General features: G+C 37.3%; 1 protein-coding gene across 5 annotated transcripts in view; it reads left to right on the top strand.

The window, feature by feature from the left end:
• The window catches only part of luzp1 (leucine zipper protein 1), a 103275-nt gene extending 86923 nt beyond the window's left edge, over positions 1–16352 (top strand). For 4 of the 5 annotated variants that reach the window (XM_061895985.1, XM_061895986.1, XM_061895982.1 and 1 more), the window contains 2 exons: positions 9209–9469; positions 12604–16352. In XM_061895985.1, coding sequence (XP_061751969.1) covers positions 9209–9448 — 240 coding nt within the window. In that variant the 3' untranslated portion in view covers positions 9449–9469; positions 12604–16352. Of the gene's footprint in view, positions 1–9208; positions 9470–12600 lie in introns of all 5 variants that reach the window. The other variant, XM_061895983.1, reaches the window with a different exon arrangement.
• The last annotated feature ends 2770 nt before the right edge of the window (positions 16353–19122 follow it).

Here is a 19122-nt window from a genome sequence, read left to right as displayed (position 1 = left end):
AACATAGTTAGCTAGCGGCAGTGTTTTAGCTACTTTTATATCACTAATCCTCGCCTCCATGGCGAAAAATTAACTGTTTCTTACAATTATCATCCCTGCGGGACGTGTAATGGATAAACATGCTTTACTACATACTGTAGGAGGATACAGTAGCTAAACGCTAACAGAAAGTTAGTGCTCCTGAATGTAAACAAATGGGTGGATCGATACAAATATGGACTGTAACGATTATATCGATATTCTTTGTCATCACAAAATCTTCTGTCATTTTTTAATGAGCTATAAACATGCAGGAAATACGTCTGTAGAGACAGGAGACCTTTAAGTATGACCAATGTATGACCCCGTAACTACTTGGTATTGGATCGATTTTCCCAAATTTGTATTATCACCCAAAACTTATGTAAAGTATCCAAACAAAAGAATAATAAGGGCTTATTGCATTTTAAAATAAGTGGAGCTATAACATGTTAAATCAGAAAGTAATCAGATATTAACAGTAAATGAACAAGTGTATTAATAATAGTTTTGCCAAAATAATAGAACTGCAAATGACACAATACGTTACTGCATTTGTCAGCAGCCAAATGAGGAGCTTTTGTAACCCGTTTGCTTACTTACCATAAAAAGAGAAGTTTACTAGTATGTTAACTTTTATTTAATGCCAAATTTGTGCTTTGATTGCAATTTTTGTCAAAATAAAGCCATCAATTATTTTTATATGATTTTGAAAAAAATTTTGATCCCCTTTATTTAATTTTTTATAAATATAGAACATTTTTTTAGTAAGGGTACCAAAATGTTGGTACTCACACAACCCTAGTCAGCAGAATTTATCCAATCCTACCTTTTTTTTAATTTCATAGCCAGTAGTAACAGTTTTTGCTTCCTGTTCTCAATTCCAACATTTGATTTTCATGTCAGTAACGTTTAATTTGTGTAGTTCTCGTCTATTTATTAAATATGCATCATGCAAAGAAAGAAAGTCAAAGTTCCTTTGTATGTGACAAGAATGCTCTGCTGTTTTTGAGGATTTACAATAACACATAGTCAAAGATCCTCTACATGGCAGCAGTGTTCTGCTTTATTTTTTTATTTTTTTTGGAACCAGGTGTAAAAGCGTTTGACGGTTATGAAATGAACTCGTACCAGCCAAATATCCCCGCTGTATAGCATCGCTAAAACAACACATGTAATCCAGCCCAAGACTGTTGCACAAATGGGAGCCACTTTGTCATCGGGAAATCTCATCACACCATAACAGTTAATGAAAAAGACACCAAAATATCCGAGAATGTTAAGTCTAAAACCAGAGAGGGAGTCTACTGTACGTCTGGAATAAGACTTGAACCACAGAAATAGGTTCAAGGTCGCATCTGTGTAAATCTTCACCAATCAACCCAACAAAACCATCAATTGTCTGAAACATGTCACCTGAATTGCGTCTTAATGGAAGAAGTGATTCAATAGTTGGGGTTGGCTTTTCTTTAAAATTGCAATGAAGACATAGAGGTGACATAGATTGGTTCTGCAGACGTTTTTTAAATTATATTTGTTCTGCAGAGTCAGTTTTTTTCATAACAGACCCACATTACACAACAGGCAAGTTTAAGCAAAATGTCTTATGTATTTACAAAACACAGCCATTTCTAGCGGCTGTTTGTTGCCTAGAGAAAGTTGACTTTTTAAAAAATCTGTTAGTAGAATAGAGCAATGTTTAGCTTAACGTTATTGATTTATAGCCAAGCGTAACAACAAGAACTGCTAACGTTGTTATTGATTGTATGACCTCGCGGTATCACTAATTTTATAGCCAAGGTTAAAACGTTTACTTTTTATATATATATATATATATATATATATATATATATATATATATATATATATATATATATATATATATATATATATATATATATATATATATATATATATATTTTATAGCCAAGGTTAAAACGTTTACTTTTTATATATATATATATATATATATATATGTATGTGTGTGTATGTATGTGTATGTATATGTATGTATGTGTGTGTATGTATGTATATGTATGTATATGTATGTATGTATATATATACATATATATGTATATATGTATATATATATGTATATATATATATGTATGTATATATATGTACATGTATATATGTATATATATATATGTATGTATATATATGTACATGTATATATGTATATATATATATGTATGTATATGTATATATATATGTATGTATATGTATATATATATGTATGTATATGTATATATATATATATATGTATGTATATGTATGTATATGTATATATGTGTATATATATGTATGTATATATGTGTGTATATACATGTATATATGTGTATATATATATATATATATATGTAAATGTATATATATATATGTATATATATGTGTATATATATATACACATATATACATATATATATACATACATATATATACATATACATATATATATATATATGTATATATGTATATATGTATATATATATATATATATATATATATATATATATATATATATATATATATATATATTAGGGGTGTGGGAAAAAATCAATTCGAATACGAATCACGATCCTCACGTTGTGCAATTCAGAATCGATTCTCTTTTTTTTTTTTTTTCTATTTTTTTTTTTATCAGTCCAACAAAACAATACACAGCAATACCATAACAATGCAATCCAATTCCAAAACTAAACCTGACCCATCAACACTCAGAACTGCAATAAACAGAGCAATTGAGAGGAGACACAAACACGACACAGAACAAACCAAAAGTTGTGAAACAAAAATTAATATTATCAACAACAGTATCAATATTAGTTATAATTTCAGCATAGCAGTGATTAAAAATCCCTCATTGACATTATCATTAGACATTTGTAAAAAAAAAAGAACAATAGTGTGACAGTGGCTTACACTTGCATCGCATCTCATAAGCTTGACAACACACTGTGTCCAATGTTTTCACAAAGATAAATTAAGTCATATTTTTGGTTCATTTAATAGTCAAAACAAATATAAATTATTGCAATCATTTGATTAAACATTGTCCTTTATAATTATAAAAGCTTTTTTTAAAAATCTACTACTCTACTAGCATGTCAGCAGACTGGGGTAGATCCTGCTGAAATCCTTTGTATTGAATGAATACAGAATCGTTTTGAATCGGAAAAATGTCGTTTTTGAATCGAGAATTGTGTTGAATCGAAAAAATCGATTTATAATCGAATCGTGACCTCAAGAATCGATATTGAATCGAATCGTGGGATACCCAAAGATTCGCAGCCCTAATATATATATATATATATATATATATATATATATTTATATATATATATATATATATGTGTGTATTTATATATATATATATATGTATGTATATATATATATATATATATATATTATATATATATATATACATACATATATATATATATATATACATATATATATATATATATATATATATATATACTTTCTTGCAAGGATTTCACTAAATTACACATCTTGTCCTTTAATATTGCCTTCTTTTTTTCCAGAGGTAAACACTAAAAATAATAAAATCTTTATTTAACATTATTGATTGCATAGCCTAGTACAACAAGAATAGCTATTAACCTGATCATTGATTATATTTTATTTTATTTTATTTTAACTTTGTAACAACCAGTTTAGCTACTATTGTAAGTTTAGGTACTATTGTAATCATTGATTGTATAGCCTTGCGTAATACCCATTTTAATTTCTAACGTTATCATTGGTTGTATATATATTTATCCTTGTGTAACAACGATTTTAGCTACTCACATTATCATTGACTGTATAGCCTACTACAGAGGTCCCTAAACTACAGCCCGCGGGCCGGATATTTCTAATGGATTCCAAAACTTTAATGAGGTCATTAGGGAAGTAAAGAAATAAGGAGTGGTTCACATGCTCTTAATATTTAATGTTTTATTGTATATACTTCATATTGTAGTGATGGGTGGTGTCAATCAGTCTCAAGCTTGTTGTAATTAATGCTTTAACAAATTGACATGTCCGGTCGTATCTGATATTCTAAATCCTCCATCTTTTTGTGCAAATTGATCGTTGTTGCTATCATATTTTACTAGATATTTATATACTTCATACTGTAGAAGGATTTGGATTGACATGTACGCTATGGCGCAGTTACGTACATTGCGTAAGTTCTTTACGTAGCAGTTGCTAAAAATAAAGCTACATAGATTCACGGTGCTGTTCGTGTCTGCTTTACCCAACAGAGCCGTGCGCAAGGTGGCGAAAGAAGGATTTGTGTGGTGTGTGTGTGTGTGTGTGTGTGTGTGTGTGTGTGTGTGTGTGTGTGTGTGTGTGTGCGTGTGTGCGTGCGTGCGTGCGTGCGTGCGTGCGTGCGTGCGTGCGTGCGTGCGTGCGTGCGTGCGTGCGTGCGTGCGTGCGTGCGTGCGTGCGTGCGTGCGTGCGTGCGTGCGTGCGTGCGTGCGTGCGTGCGTGTTGGCATATGACAGCTTATTGGCGAGTTTCTTCGAAAAGCGGGTTTTATTGGGGGTTTTACTGTAGTACTGCAGTTATGTTTATCAAGTTTGGCAAACTTCCTTCTTCAATTCGTTATTACATTTCTATGTAGCCTTAAATCATTGTTCTCGCCGTTCCCACATCTTTTTGAACATGATCAGCGCATAGACACTCTCACAGTTGTGCGCAATAGTTAAAATTGTAACTACAAGTTATTGTAGCTTTCTTTTAAACAGTTCTGAGGTTAGTGTAGTGATTTATATATTTAATTTATTTACATGAATGATATAATTATACTACAGCCTACATAGCCTACATACATGTGTGTGTGTGTGTGTGTGTGTATATGTATATATATATATATATATATATATATATATATATATGTGTATATTAGGGCTGTGAATCTTTGGGTGTCCCACGATACGATTCAATATCGATTTTTGGGGTCACGATTCGATTCAAAATCTTTTATTATTTTTTTCAATTCAACACGATTCTCGATTCAAAAACGCTTTTTTTCCCTGATTCAAAACGATTCTCTATTCATTCAATACATAGGATTTCAGCAGGATCTACCCCAGTCTGCTGACATGCAAGCAGAGTAGTTGATTTTTGTAAAAAAGCTTTCATAAATGTAAAGGACAATGTTTTATTAAGTGATTGCAATAATGTAAATTTGTTTTTACTATTAAATTAACCAAAAATATGACATATTTTATCTTTGTGATAACATTGGACACAGTGTGTTGTCAAGCTTATGAGATGCGATGCAAGTGTAAGCCACTGTGACACTATTGTTCTTTTTTTATAAATGTCTAATGATAATGTCAATGAGGGATTTTAATCACAACTAATATTGATACTGTTATTGATAATATTACATTTTGTTTCACTACTTTTGGTTTGTTCTGTGTCGTGTTTGTGTCTCCTCAATTCCTCTGTTTATTGCAGTTCTGAGTGTTGCTGGGTCAGGTTTGGTTTTGGAATTGGATTGCATTTATATGGTTTTGCTGTGTATTGTTTTGTTCAATTGATTAATTAAAAAAACCGCAACCATTTTTTTTTTCCATTTTGTACCGCTTATTCCCTTTTGGGGTCGCGGGGGGCGCTGGCGCCTATCTCAGCTACATTCGGTAGAAACAAACAACGATTTTTTAAAAATGAAAATCGATTCTGAAGTTGAGTTTATACCAAAATGGATACATGGATGATACAGCAGAGGATTGGGAGAATGTCATGTGGTCAGATGAAAACAAAATAGAACTTTTTGGTATAAACTCAACTCGTCGTGTTCGGAGGAAGAAGAATACCGAGTTGCATCCCAAGAACACCATACCTACTGTGAAGCATGGGGGTGGAATCATTATGCTTTGGGGCTGTTTTTCTGCTAAGGGGACAGGACGATTGATATGTGTTAAGGAAAGAATGAATGGGGCCATGTATTTTGAGATTTTGAGCCAAAACCTCCTTCCATCAGTGAGAGCTTTGAATGGTTGACCAAATACTTATTTTCCACTATAATTTACAAATACATTCTTTAAAATTCCTACAATGTAAATTCCTGGATTTTTTTTTTCACATTCTGTCTCTCACAGTTGAAGTGTACCTATGATGAAAATTACAGACCGCTGTCATCATTTTAAGTGGGAGAACTTGCACAATCGGTGGCTGACTAAATACTTTTTTGCCCCACTGTATATGTTTTTATGTAATTTTACGCCGGTGACCTACAGCAACTTTACATATTTCACTACATTAATCTAAAGCAGGGAGAGTTACCCGTCAATTTCATGCTTAAATAGGCCAGACTTGGGTTTAGTGTTTTCTCTGTTGCCAAACACAATTTCCTTTTTAAAATGGACTCTTTTGCAGCCTTCATTTGTGAACAGAAGCCGCTGTGTGACGCGGCCAGAACTCTGGCCTTTCTCACTAGATCTATCCTCCCGGGACACATTAGCAGCATTTCTAGCAGGCTGACGTTCCTCCTAGCCAAATATTTTCCTAAAGCCACACGTGAACATGTTCTCATAGTCTGCAACCTAAGGCCCAGCAGTGGAGAACACTGTATTTAAAAAAAAAAAAGCTCACAGCTTGCTTACCATACAAGGAGAATATGCCACACTAATGTTTCCTCTCCTCAATGACTGGAGCAGGAAGTGACCACAGTGATCACACCCACTCCGCAGGCTTGGCAAATGACTTTATTTCCTGTCGGTTGCCCTCGGAGACATGGCGAGTCAGGCCAGCAGGGCTCCATCAAAGCGTATTAGCCCACAAAATGTCAGTAATTACAGTGCTGGGAAATGACAGAAGGCTGGTAAAGTGTGACTTTGCGAAGTCGCTCAGGTTGAAAGAGGAGCATGGGCCCTTATGGCCGTTACCAAATGATACATCTCCCAGCTTGGGGACATGTTTTCTGGTTGGAGGTTGAAGGATTACATGCCCACATAATCAAGCAATCCAAGCGAGGCTCCAGGAAAATGCCAACATTGCAACCTCTGAAAGTCTAAGTTGTACGGTTCAAATTTTCGGTAAATCCGACTCCGGGGCTAGCCATTATGGCCTACAAATAACATCTCTAGGCAGTGCTGTGCAAAATGAACAAAAATAGTTATCCGGATGTAGGTAATTACATATCCTGATAACAACATTTACAGTATAGTCATTTTTCTTGAAATGACTTATACTGTATACACACTAAGTATAGCAGTACTAATAATGTACCACTGTACTAATGAATTAAAAAGGATACTATACTCACTGCCTTTGAAAAATACCGGTACTTTTTTTTTTTTTCATCAGCATGCTGCCATCCGTCGGTGACGTACAAACTTAGGCGCATGATGTTGAGTGTGTCAAAACACACAAACACCAGAGCGCATACAAGCAGAAAGAGCGTGGGGTGGAAGAATGACAAAAAACATAAATTCTACTGATTAATAAAGAGTGTGCGTGCAGAGCAACATGGAGGCATTTGGACTTCAAAACCCATTGTTCGCTGTTTACGTCCATACTCCCGCCAGCTCTCACCGTAAAGTTCTTTAAAGTGATGTATGAAAAAACTATTGCAAATCAGCAGTGTTGCGGCAGCTAAACTAGCTGCAGCCTCTTAGTTTATTGTTTTAGTTTTTTTTTTTAAAAAACAATCTTTAAAAAAAAATACATTAAAGGCCTACTAAAATTAGATGTTCTTATTTAAACGGGGATAGCAGGTCCATTGTATGTGTTATACATGATCATTTCGCGATATTGCCATATTTTTGCTGAAAGGATTTAGTAGAGAACATCGACAAAGGTCGCAACTTTTGGTCGCTAATAAAAAAAGCCTTGCCTTTACTGGAAGTAGCAGACAATGTGCGCGTGACATCACGGGTTGTAGGGCTCCTCACATCCTCACATTGTTTACAATCATAGCCAGCAGCATTCGGACCGAGAAAGCGACAATTTCCCCATTAATTTGAGCGAGGATGAAAGATTCGTGAATGAGGAAATTTAGAGTGAAGGACAAGGGGAAAAAAAAAGGCGTTTCCAGTGGGAGCGATTCAGATGTTTTTAGACACATTTACTGGGATAATTCTGGGAAATCCCTTACCTGCCTATTGTGTTGCTAGTGTTTTAGTGAGTTAAATAGTACCTGAAAGTCAGAGGGGTGTGGCCACGGGTGTGTTGACGCCAGAGTCTCTGAGGGAAGTCACAAAGCTGCAGCAGGACAGAAGCTCCGCTGATCTTCGGTAAGAGCCGACTTATTACCACAATTTTCTCACGGAAAACTGCCGGTTGATATGTAGTCGGGATCCATGTTCGCTTGGCCGCTCTGATCCATAGTAAAGCTTCACCTCCGGGAATTTTAAACAAGGAAACACAGTGTGTTTGTGTGGCTAAAGGCTTCCCACCTCCATCTTTTTACTTTGACTTCTCCATTATTAATTGAACAAATTGCAAAAGATTCAGCAATGCAGATGTCCAAAATACTGTTTAATTTTGCGATTAAAGCAGACTACTTATAGCTTGGATCGGGCTGGAAAATAATGTCCACTACAACCCAAGACTTCAAATGCACGAGTCATCATACCGCAACGTTTTCAACACGACACTTTGCGGGAAATTTAAAATTGCAATTTAGTAAACTAAAAAGGCCGTATTGGCATTTGTTGCACCATTGATATTTCATCATTGATATATAAACTATAAGACTGTGTGGTCGGTTAGGAGTGGGTTTCAGTAGGCCTTTAAAGAAATAGTAGATGCTTTGGAAGGTTGCGGGTTAATATGGCCATGCTTTTATTCTGAAGCTTGTTTGGGCCTGAACAGGAAGTTAATGTGTGCATGTTTTAATGCTTTGTAGCGAGACAGTAGTGTCTATGTTGCTGCTGAAGATAATACTAAAGCTAATTTTTCTTAGAAATTACCCCCTTGGCTCTTATGTTTTATTTGGACTAAAGCTGACTTTTTTTAGTAAAAAGAACACGTTGGAACAGGACTTGATGACTTAATAATAATAATAATACATTTTATTTATAAGGCGCTTTAAGAGGGTTCAAGAGGATTTCCTATAAGAAATATTGACCTGCTATGTATTGTTTTAACCATAAAGACTCCACTGCAGACACAATATTGTTTTTTTTTCCAGCGTTCATGTTTTCTTTCCTCCATTGTTTCTTCCCAGGGTCCAAATAGAGGCGATCGCAGTCCAAACCCGGGCCTCAACCAGGTCTCGTGGAAACAGCACCCCTCCAGCCCCAACTTTCTCCCCATGGGTAGCTCCTACGACCGGACAACCAAGACGCCGACATCCAGCGGGGAGCAGTGGGCCACTCGGGGTCACGGCTCTACGGCTAAAACGGAGGGAAAGGCCGGACCGACGGGGAGTCGTCTGTGGAGCCATCGCCAGGCCGAACACCATTAGTGCCCCGTGGAGATGGCTCAGGTAAGGTCTTTTTTCTCCTCTTCTATTAAAGTGAGAAGAAGTCCTATTAAAGCTGCAGTACCTAAGTTATATTCTTTAACAAATAAAAAATCATACAAGCATAATATAGTATAGCATAACAGTAATCCGTGTCTTCCAGACAGGACGACACAAGATTCAAGTACCCCAGTTTGATAAGTTTAGATGATGAACAAGTACCTCCAATCATCAACTGTCCAATATAACATACAAACCCCTAAACCTGCAAAGTTGGCACATTGTGTAAATCGTAAATAAAAACAGAATACAATGATTTGCAAATCCTATCAACCTATAGTCAATTGAATAGCCTGCAAAGACAAGATACTTAAAGTTCGAACTGGAAAATGTTATTTTTTTGCAAATATTAGCTCATTTGGAATTTGATGCCTGCAACATGTTTCAAAAAAGCTGCCTCAAGTGGCAAAAAAGACTGAGAAAGTTGAGAAATGCTCCTCAAACACTTATTTGGAACATCCCACAGGAGTACAGGCTAATTGGGAACAGGTGGGTGCCATGATTGGGTACAAAAGCAGCTTCCATGAAATGCTCAGTCATTCACAAACAAAGATGGGGCGAGGTTTACAACTTTGTTAACAAATGCGTGAGCAAATTGTCGAGCAGTTTAAGAACGACATTTATTAACAAGCTTTTGCAAGGAATTTAGGGATTTCACCATCTACGGTCCGTAATACCATCAAAAGATTCAGAGAATCTGGAGAAATCACTGCACGTAAGCTATGATATTTCGGACCTTCGATCCCTCATGCGGTACTGCATCAAAAAGCGACATCAGTGTGTAAAGGATATCACCACATGGGCTCAGGAACACTTAAGAAAACCACTGTCAGTAACTTTAGTTTGTCGCTACATCCGTAAGTGCAAGTTAAAACTCTACCATGCAAAGTGAAAGCCACTTATCAACAACACCCAGAAATGCCGCCGGCCTCGCTGGGCCTGAGATTATCTAAGATTCACTCTTGCAAAGTGGTATGGTGTTCGGTGGTCTGATGAGTCCACATTTCAAAATGTTTTTGGAAACTGTGGACGTTGTAGCCTCCGGAACGAAGATGAAAATAACCATCCGGACTGTTATAGGCACAAAGTTCAAAAGCCACCGTCTGTGATGGTATAGGGGTGTATCAGTGGCCAAGGCATGGGTAACTTACACATCTGTGAAGGCACCATTAATGCTGAAAGGTACATACAAGTTTTGGAGCAACATATGTTGCCATCCAAGCAACGTTATCATGAACGCCCCTGCTTATTCCAGCAAGACAATGCCAAGCCATGTGTTACAACACTGTGGCTTCATAATAAAAGAGTGTGGGTACTGGACCGACCTGCTGGGAGTCCAGACCTGTCTCCTATTGAAAAGGTGTGGCGCAATATGAAGCATAAAATACTACAACGGAGACCAAAGGACTGTTAAACAACTTAAGCTGTACAACAAGCAGGAATTGGAAATAATTCCACCTGAAAAGCTTCAAAATTTGCTCTCCTCAGTTCCCAAACGTTTACCGAGTGTTGTTAAAAGGAACAGCCATCAAACCCATTGGTAAAAATGTTCCTGTGCCAACTTTTTTGCAATGTGTTGCTGCCATTAAATTCTAAGTTAACGATATTTGCAAAAAAAAAGAAAAACAATCGTCATTTCAAACAATAAATATCTTGTCTTTGCAGTCTATTCAATTAAATATAAGTTGAAAAGGATTTGCAAATCATTGATTTCACTGGTTTTGGGTTTTTTATATTTAACACGATTGTAGCTGAGATAGGCACCAGCGCCCCCCGCAACCCCAAAGGGAATAAGTGCTAGAAAATGGATGGATGGATATATATATATGCATATATATGTAGGTGGCAGAGGGGTTAGTGCGTCTGCCTCACAATACGAAGGTCCTGAGTAGTCAGTGTTCAATCCCGGGCTCGGGGTCTTTCTGTGTGGAGTTTGCATGTTCTCCCCGTGAAAGCGTGGGTTCCCTCCGGGTACGCCGACTTCTTCCCACCTCCAAAGACATGCACCTGGGGATAGGTTGATTGGCAACACTAAATTGGCCCTAGTGTGTGAATGTGAGTGTGAATGTTGTCTGTCTATCTGTGTTGGGCCTGCGATGAGTTGGCAACTTGTCCAGGGTGTACGCCGCCTTCCGCCCGATTGTAGCTGAGATAGGCACCAGTGCCCCCCCGCGACTCCCAAAGGGGAATAAGCGGTAGAAAATGGATGGATGGATATATATTTGTATACATATGTATGTATGTATATATATATATATATATATATATATACTGTATATATATTTATATCTGTGTATGTATGTATGTATATATATGTATATATATATATATATCTGTATATGTATAAACTGTATATATGTACGTATATATAGGTGTATGTATATATATGTGTATATATATGTGTGTATGTATATATGTATATATATATATATATTTGTGTGTATATATATATATACAGTATATGTGTATAAATATATATATATGTGTGTGTGTGTGTACATACAGTCTATATATAAGTATGTATATATGATATGTATATATATATATATATATATATACACATATAAATACATGTCTATATATGTATGTATGTATGTATGTATGCAGTGTCTTCAAAGTCTGCAGTGTTTTGCTAAAGTAGGGACTTTTGTGGAGGCGAGAACCAATTATTCATGTTTACATCCATTCTGGGGATTGAAAAATAGAGGTTCCACTGTAATTATAGTTGTATATTAGAAAGTGTTTAGTAACATACGTGCGGATAATTCAATTTACTGTATCTAAATAACTCTGACCTCAAGGTATTGCCAAAACACAAATGACTACTTCAGATTTCAAATGATAGACAATGTACGTCCGTCATAAGTTTAGGGTTTGTCACATAGTTCCTAATCAAGCATTTTCTAACATTCCACACTACCACTAATAAAATAATGTACTATGATTCGTGCTGACATTGTGTCAGATTCTAGCGGTATAGGCCAATACTTAAGGCTCCAATATCAGTATGTTATCGGAAGTGGAGAAGTTGTATCGCACTCCTAGCTTTCCTGTTGGCTTCCATTGAATAACAAGACGATACCTCCTTTGTCCAGCAGATGGCAGCAGGTGTCCCTCCAGCCTCCCCATCATCTCCAGCAGCTTTCAGAACGAGCAACGACAAGAAAGAAAGAAAACAAACAAACAAAAAAAAGTGAGTGCACGTTGACATCCCAGAACGAGTCTTCGCCATCGCACGCGTCCTCTTCTGCTCGCCGGATGTGTTTTAGTCACGTCGTAGTCGCACACCAAGACAAGGGAGAGGCTCAGAGGGATGACTTCATCTCACTAAAACTGCCGCGTCATGGCGGCGCTTGAAAGGAAAAAAAAAAAAGAATAATTCTTTGGCGACGGTGTTGTTCTACGTGACCAAAAAGAGGAAGCGAATGACTCCCAAATTACGCCACCGTGTCGCTTTTTGGGACTTGAGACGCACTTCTCCGCCGGACAAGGAGTGAAGTGCGATGACTCGGCATGTTCACTCAATATCAATACCCGGGACCCTTTTTTGTTTTGTCATGATTATGCAATAATTAGCTTCCTGTTGTGGGCCATTTTTACCTTCCTCTTTCTGCTGACACATCTCAACTAAAGGCACATTTAGGAAGAGTTGATTTTTGTAATGATGGATATATCACACCTGCTACCCTACATTACCCATGGTGCTCTTCTTTCTTCTGTAAACACACAATACTACACTTTGCACATGCCAGCCAATCATAGGATGGCACAGCTGGAAGGGGGCGGGGTCACTGACACAGCCGGAAGGGGGCGGGGTCACTGAGACAGGTGGAAGGGGGGCGGGGTCACTGACACAGCTGGAAGGGGGCGGGGTCACTGACACAGGCGGAAGGGGGGCGGGGTCACTGACAGTGCGGGACATCAGTGGAAAACTTCGGCATTCAAGTCATTTACGATAAGGAAGTGGCAAAAGATTGTAACGCGTTCAAATATGTTTAACTTGTTTCAAATATTTTGGCAAAGTTTCATCATTTTCAGACCGAGTGAGTCTTGTCCAAACTGATTTCTGCTATTTAGATAGATAGTACTTAAGTCATTCCTTCAGGAGAGTTCCCTCAAGAAAATGTATTAATTTCTTAATAAATTTTAATAATGATAATAGTAATAGTATATAATAGTAATAATAAATAATAATAAAATAATAATAATAATAAATAGAATGTATTACTACAAATCTAATAGTTTTTAAATGTAGCAGGATTCCTCCAGATATAAAAATGGATTCTCAGTTATAAATTGTTTTCTTTTGTTTTTAACTGTAAAAATTACAAATATTAAGTTTTTCTTCTTTTGGGGGGGGGCAAAACATTTATAAAAACAAACTAAAAATTTGTCGAGGGTTTTTGAATAAAGTTGGGCTTCAGTGAAGGTTGCATTAGTGGTTATTTATTATTTTTGGTTATTTATTATTGTTATTATTATTCAACCAAATACAAGAGTGTGTTTTTTCTAGCAGGCAGCACCTTTCTTGTACGTGTAGAGGTGTGTGTGTGTGTGTGTGTGTGTGTGTGTGTGTGTGTGTGTGTGTGTGTGTGTGTGTGTGTGTGTGTGTGTGTGCGTGTGCGTGTGCGTCAGGAAGACAAGCTCTGAGCACCTGTTGGTTTGCACATATTAAATCTCTCAACTCCAAATATAAAACAAAACAATACTACGTGATTTGAAAAAATATATATTTTGATGCCTGTTGGTTTCTCTCCTCTGCTGCTTTGTCAGGATTGTCCTTCATTCTATTCGCCGCTTTGGCAGTTAATATTCAGAATTCTTTCATTGTTAAAAACAGTTTTTATATATATTTTTTTTTGTCAAAGCCCAATCAAGAATTCCCAAGTCCTGGAATTTCCTAAAGGAAAACTCGAGCCCCCAAAATGTAGAATCGTATAGTCCCTGTTTCTTTCAGAGGTTTTCCAATCCTCTGAGCGTCTTCCTTTCTAAAAGTGGGGACTCGTTCGGAGACCCCAAAACTTGCTAGTCCAGTTCGCTAAAAGGGTCAAAGGGCTGTTTTTGTCCCGACTGACTTGGGGTGTCTAAATATAGCCATGAAACCTTAGAAAGGTGCCCGGTTCTGCCGGAGACTCCCTGCGGCTTGAATGAAACCTCGATATGACATCATTGCAGTTTTTTTTTTTAATAGTATCACATCTATTTTACTCACGCCAACAATCCACGTGATATTTTGGCTAGTAAAAAAACTCCTCCTGACTCCATTTTTTTTTTGTGTGTGTTGTCGTTTTATCCTGCATTCTTTTCGGCGCTCAAGCCATCCCACCGAGAGGTTATTAGATGACTTTCTAAGGTTTTCTTTTCAGCTTCCAAACAAGAGCTCGATTTTCTTTTTATGGACAGTTCCTCTAAATATAAGACAACACCTCTTTTTCAAGACCAGTAAAAGTATTTTAAAACAATAAAATACTAAACAAAACAAAAACATTTTTTTCAATATTAGTTTTACAATAAAGTCTTTTCAGGTCACGTGTGTGTGTGTGTGTGTGTGTGTGAGTGTGTGTGTGTGTGTGTGTGTGTGTGTGTGCGTGTGCGTGTGTGCGTGCAGGGAGAAGTTTTTTGGTGCCACCTGCTCGTAGAAATCTCTCAACCCCAAATATAAGACGTCACCTCATTTGGAGTTAAATGTTTTTTTGTTTGCTGCAAAAGACAAAAAAATATGTAAAAAAAAAAAATACCCTAATAATTTGGCTTTTATTTTGTAATTTTTTTTACTAAGATGTACAAAAGTATAGTCTAAATGTTGTTGATAAAATTACATGAATTTTTAAATAAATAAAATATTGACGTCTTACATTCTTTTGCCAAAAAAAAAAAAAAAGCCAGCAAGTTTAAAAAAGACAAAAAATTGTCTCTTTTCACCTGAATATAATAAGAAGATCCTGTTTATATTTGTCAAACATTTGCATGTACACACAAAAGAATATAAGACGACCTGTCTTTACTCTTTTCTAATGGTAAAACAAACACTACACTACAACATGCTGTTCATTTCAAGTCTTGTGCTTGTGAATAAAACATTTCTGGCATCCTATATTGTGGCGAATATAATCTGCACTTAACCAGCACTTAACTTGAAGACCTTTTAATGGATTAACACTCTCTTTTTATTGTGGAAAAACCTGCTTCAGTGTCCTTTTTTTATTTACTGCAAAATTCATCAAATCTATCCGAAAATCATTCCACCATATTTGTAGTTCCTTCACCAACTGAATCTCCTTTTTTTTTATTTCTTTTGTCAGAACAACAGCATAAAAAGATGTCTCATTTTGAATGCTGATAGACTTTATTTAAGGAGAAAAATTTAATTTTGTAAAGTGGGCCTTATTATTAATGGAATATATTTGTGGTTTTAAGAACAATATATATATATATTTGTGTTATATTACACTCCTGGAGAGTATGTCATCCTGTATTATTTTGTGTTTTTCTTGTTTTAGTACATTTCTCAATTTGTGGAGGAGAAAAAAGGGGCGGGGCTACATGGCTCATTAGGCCTTCAGTTCAGGGCCTCATGTGCTCTTTGTTCTGCCAAAGAAAGAAAAGAAATAGGAATTTTAGGAGCGTACATCATTAATCAATAAGAAGCAGATCAATATGGCAATAAAAGTTTTTTATTAAGTGGACTCTGTGAGGGGAAAATTGTGTATTTGTGCTCATGTGGACTTTTACAGGTAAATGTGCATGTTTTAACTTTACTGGCGCATGTAAGCTCTCTTGCCAACTGTACAGCAGACCGTATGTATTCTAATAAAAATAAAAAGCAACCTATTTGTAAACACGCTGAGTCAGACTGAAGCTGTGCTTTTTACATCTTTTTTTTTTTTTTTTTTTTTAATTTACACGCTCGAACTTGCTCAGCAGGTTTGTGATTTGGCACAAGTCGGGGGAAGAGCCCACGCTGGTGAGGAATGTCCAACGTCAGCGTGTGCGTCATGTCGGGGGGAGCGGGGGGGAATAATGTGGCTGACTTTTTTTTAAGCATATGTCTTTAGTATACACCGAACTTTTATGTTTTCTTATCTATGTTTATACTTTTCATTTTTGTTGTGTGTTATTTCCTGTTTGGGTGATGGACTGGACATTTTCTTTGTCTGTGGAGCTGGTTTTGACTCAATTTTTTTATGACTAGATCATTTTTTAAAGTAAAAATAAATACAAAATGTTAGAATGAACCTTTTTAAATAATATTTGAATATGAAATTACCACATGTCTGCGATGAGGTGGCGACTTGTCCAGGGTGTACCCCGCCTACCGTCCGATTGTAGCCGAGATAGGCGCCAGCGACCCCAAAAGGGAATAAGCTGTAGGAAATGGATGGATTACCACATGTATGGAGCGCCGGAAGTTGGCTGACCCGTCAGCAGTCCTGTTCTGGAATAGGATTATGCTGAAAATCTCAATTTCAATTTAAAGTTAATTAAATTAAGTTAATGCACCTGGGGATCGGTTGATTGGCAACACTAAATTGGCCCTAGTGTGTGAATGTGAGTGTGAATGTTGTCTGTATCTGTGTTGGCCCTGTGATGAGGTGGCGACTTGTCCAGGGTAGGGTTGTCTCTATCGGATCGGCCGCCGATATTTGCCAAAAAATGTTTATCGGCAAGGCATGGGAAAATGCCGATTCAGATCCAGTTTTTTTTTTTTAATCCGGTCCGCGTTTTCCAATGCACCTATTTAAATAATACATTCCACTCTTCTGCTGCTCCCTAAGCTCCGTTCCGCATTTTCCAGCACACCTTCAACACATCCACAGGTCTGTGTTCTAACCGTTAAAACGGCCGTGTGAATTAAGAGTTACGGTAAAAATGTCAGCAGTGTGGGATTATTTTACCCCACAAAACGAAAAAGATGAAGAGGTGGAGTGCAAAACATGCCACAATAAAGTCTAGCGTGGTGGTAAAGTTGTAAGACATTTTAATGACTCTTGAGAGTGAGAGGCATTTTAGCACAGCCTCACTCATCATAGATGAACACAGGAGCAGGCTGACACCTAAGCATCTTGAAGTGCTCGTCTTTGTTAGAAAGAATCTCCCCACTATGCTTGGACTTCAATTGTTTTCCCCCCGGACTGGGGCAAACAATTGAAAGGCGTGTGTGATAGTTTTTTTTTTCAGTTTATATTTGTTCAAGAGCAAGTATTGATGCTGAGTCATATACATTTTCTCCCACTCAGGTTGTTTGAGTGTTTTGCTTTTTTTAAATAATATTTACAGCATTATTTGCATTTTATACTGTTCACTTTTTTACTGTTTAATGATGCCATTTCTGTTTGTCATGTATAATTTTGTCTATTTTGTGTTTATCCTTGAATACCAACCATTGTATTTATTCAAACTCAACTAATTCAGCTGGCTAGTTGTTATCAAGAGTACTTAAACCCTTTTCAACATGAATCTGATAACTAAGTAGACTAAATAACGTTAAACTTTAATACATGCTCGGATAGGCCAGTATCGGTATCGGATCGGAAGTGCAAAAACCTGGATCGGGACATCCCTAGTCCAGGGTGTACCCGCCTTCCGCCCGAATGCAGCTGAGATAGGCTCCAGCATCCCCCGTAACCCCAAAAGGGACAAGCAATAGAAAATGGATGCATGGAAGTTCATTTTCCCCAGGGATTAATTAAATATTTCTGAATAAACGTTCATATATAGCAGGGGTGGCAGAGGGGTTAGTGCGTCTGCCTCACAATACGAAGTTCCTGCAGTCCTGGGTTCAAATCCAGGCTCGGGATCTTTCTGTGTGGAGTTTGCATGTTCTCCCCGTGACTGTGTGGGTTCCCTCCGGGTACTCCGGCTTCCTCCCACTTCCAAAAACATGCACCTGGGGATAGGTTGATTGGCAACACTAAATTGGCCCTAGTGTGTGAATGTGAGTGTGAATGTTGTCTGTCTATCTGTGTTGGCCCTGCGATGAGGTGGTGACTTGTCCAGGGTGTACACCGCCTACCGCCCGATTGTAGCTGAGATAGGCGCCAGCGCCCCCCGAAAGGGAATAAGCGGTAGAAAATGGATGGATATAGCAGGGGTAGGGAACCTATGGCTCTAAATCAGGGGTCACTAACCTTTTTGAAACCAAGAGCTGCTTCTTGGGTTCTGATTAATGCAAACCATGTATGTACCTTTCAGCATTAATGGTGCCTTCACACATGTGTAAGTTACCCAAGCCTTGGACACTAATACACCCCCATACCATCACAGATGCTGGCTTTTGAACTTTGCGCCTATAAGAATCCGGATGGTTTTTTTCCTCTTTGTTCCGGAGGACACCACGTCCACAGTTTCCAAATATATTTTGAAATGTGGACTCGTCAGACCACAGAACACTTTTCCACTTTGCATCAGTCCATCTTAGATGAGCTCGGGCCCAGCCAAGCCGACGGCGATTCTGAGTGTTGTTGATAAATGGCTTTCGCTTTGCATAGTAGAGTTTTAACTTGCACACACAGATGTAGCGACCAACTGTAGTTACTGACAGTGGTTTTATGAAGTATTCCTGAGCCCATGTGGTGATATCCTTTACACACTGATGTCGGTTTTTGATGCAGTACCGC

Source organism: Nerophis ophidion, linkage group LG03, assembly GCF_033978795.1.
Source record: "Nerophis ophidion isolate RoL-2023_Sa linkage group LG03, RoL_Noph_v1.0, whole genome shotgun sequence".
In the NCBI taxonomy this organism is placed as follows: domain Eukaryota; kingdom Metazoa; phylum Chordata; class Actinopteri; order Syngnathiformes; family Syngnathidae; genus Nerophis; species Nerophis ophidion.
The sequence above is the reverse complement of the archived record's forward strand: the minus strand, read 5'-3'. Positions and strand labels throughout refer to the sequence as shown.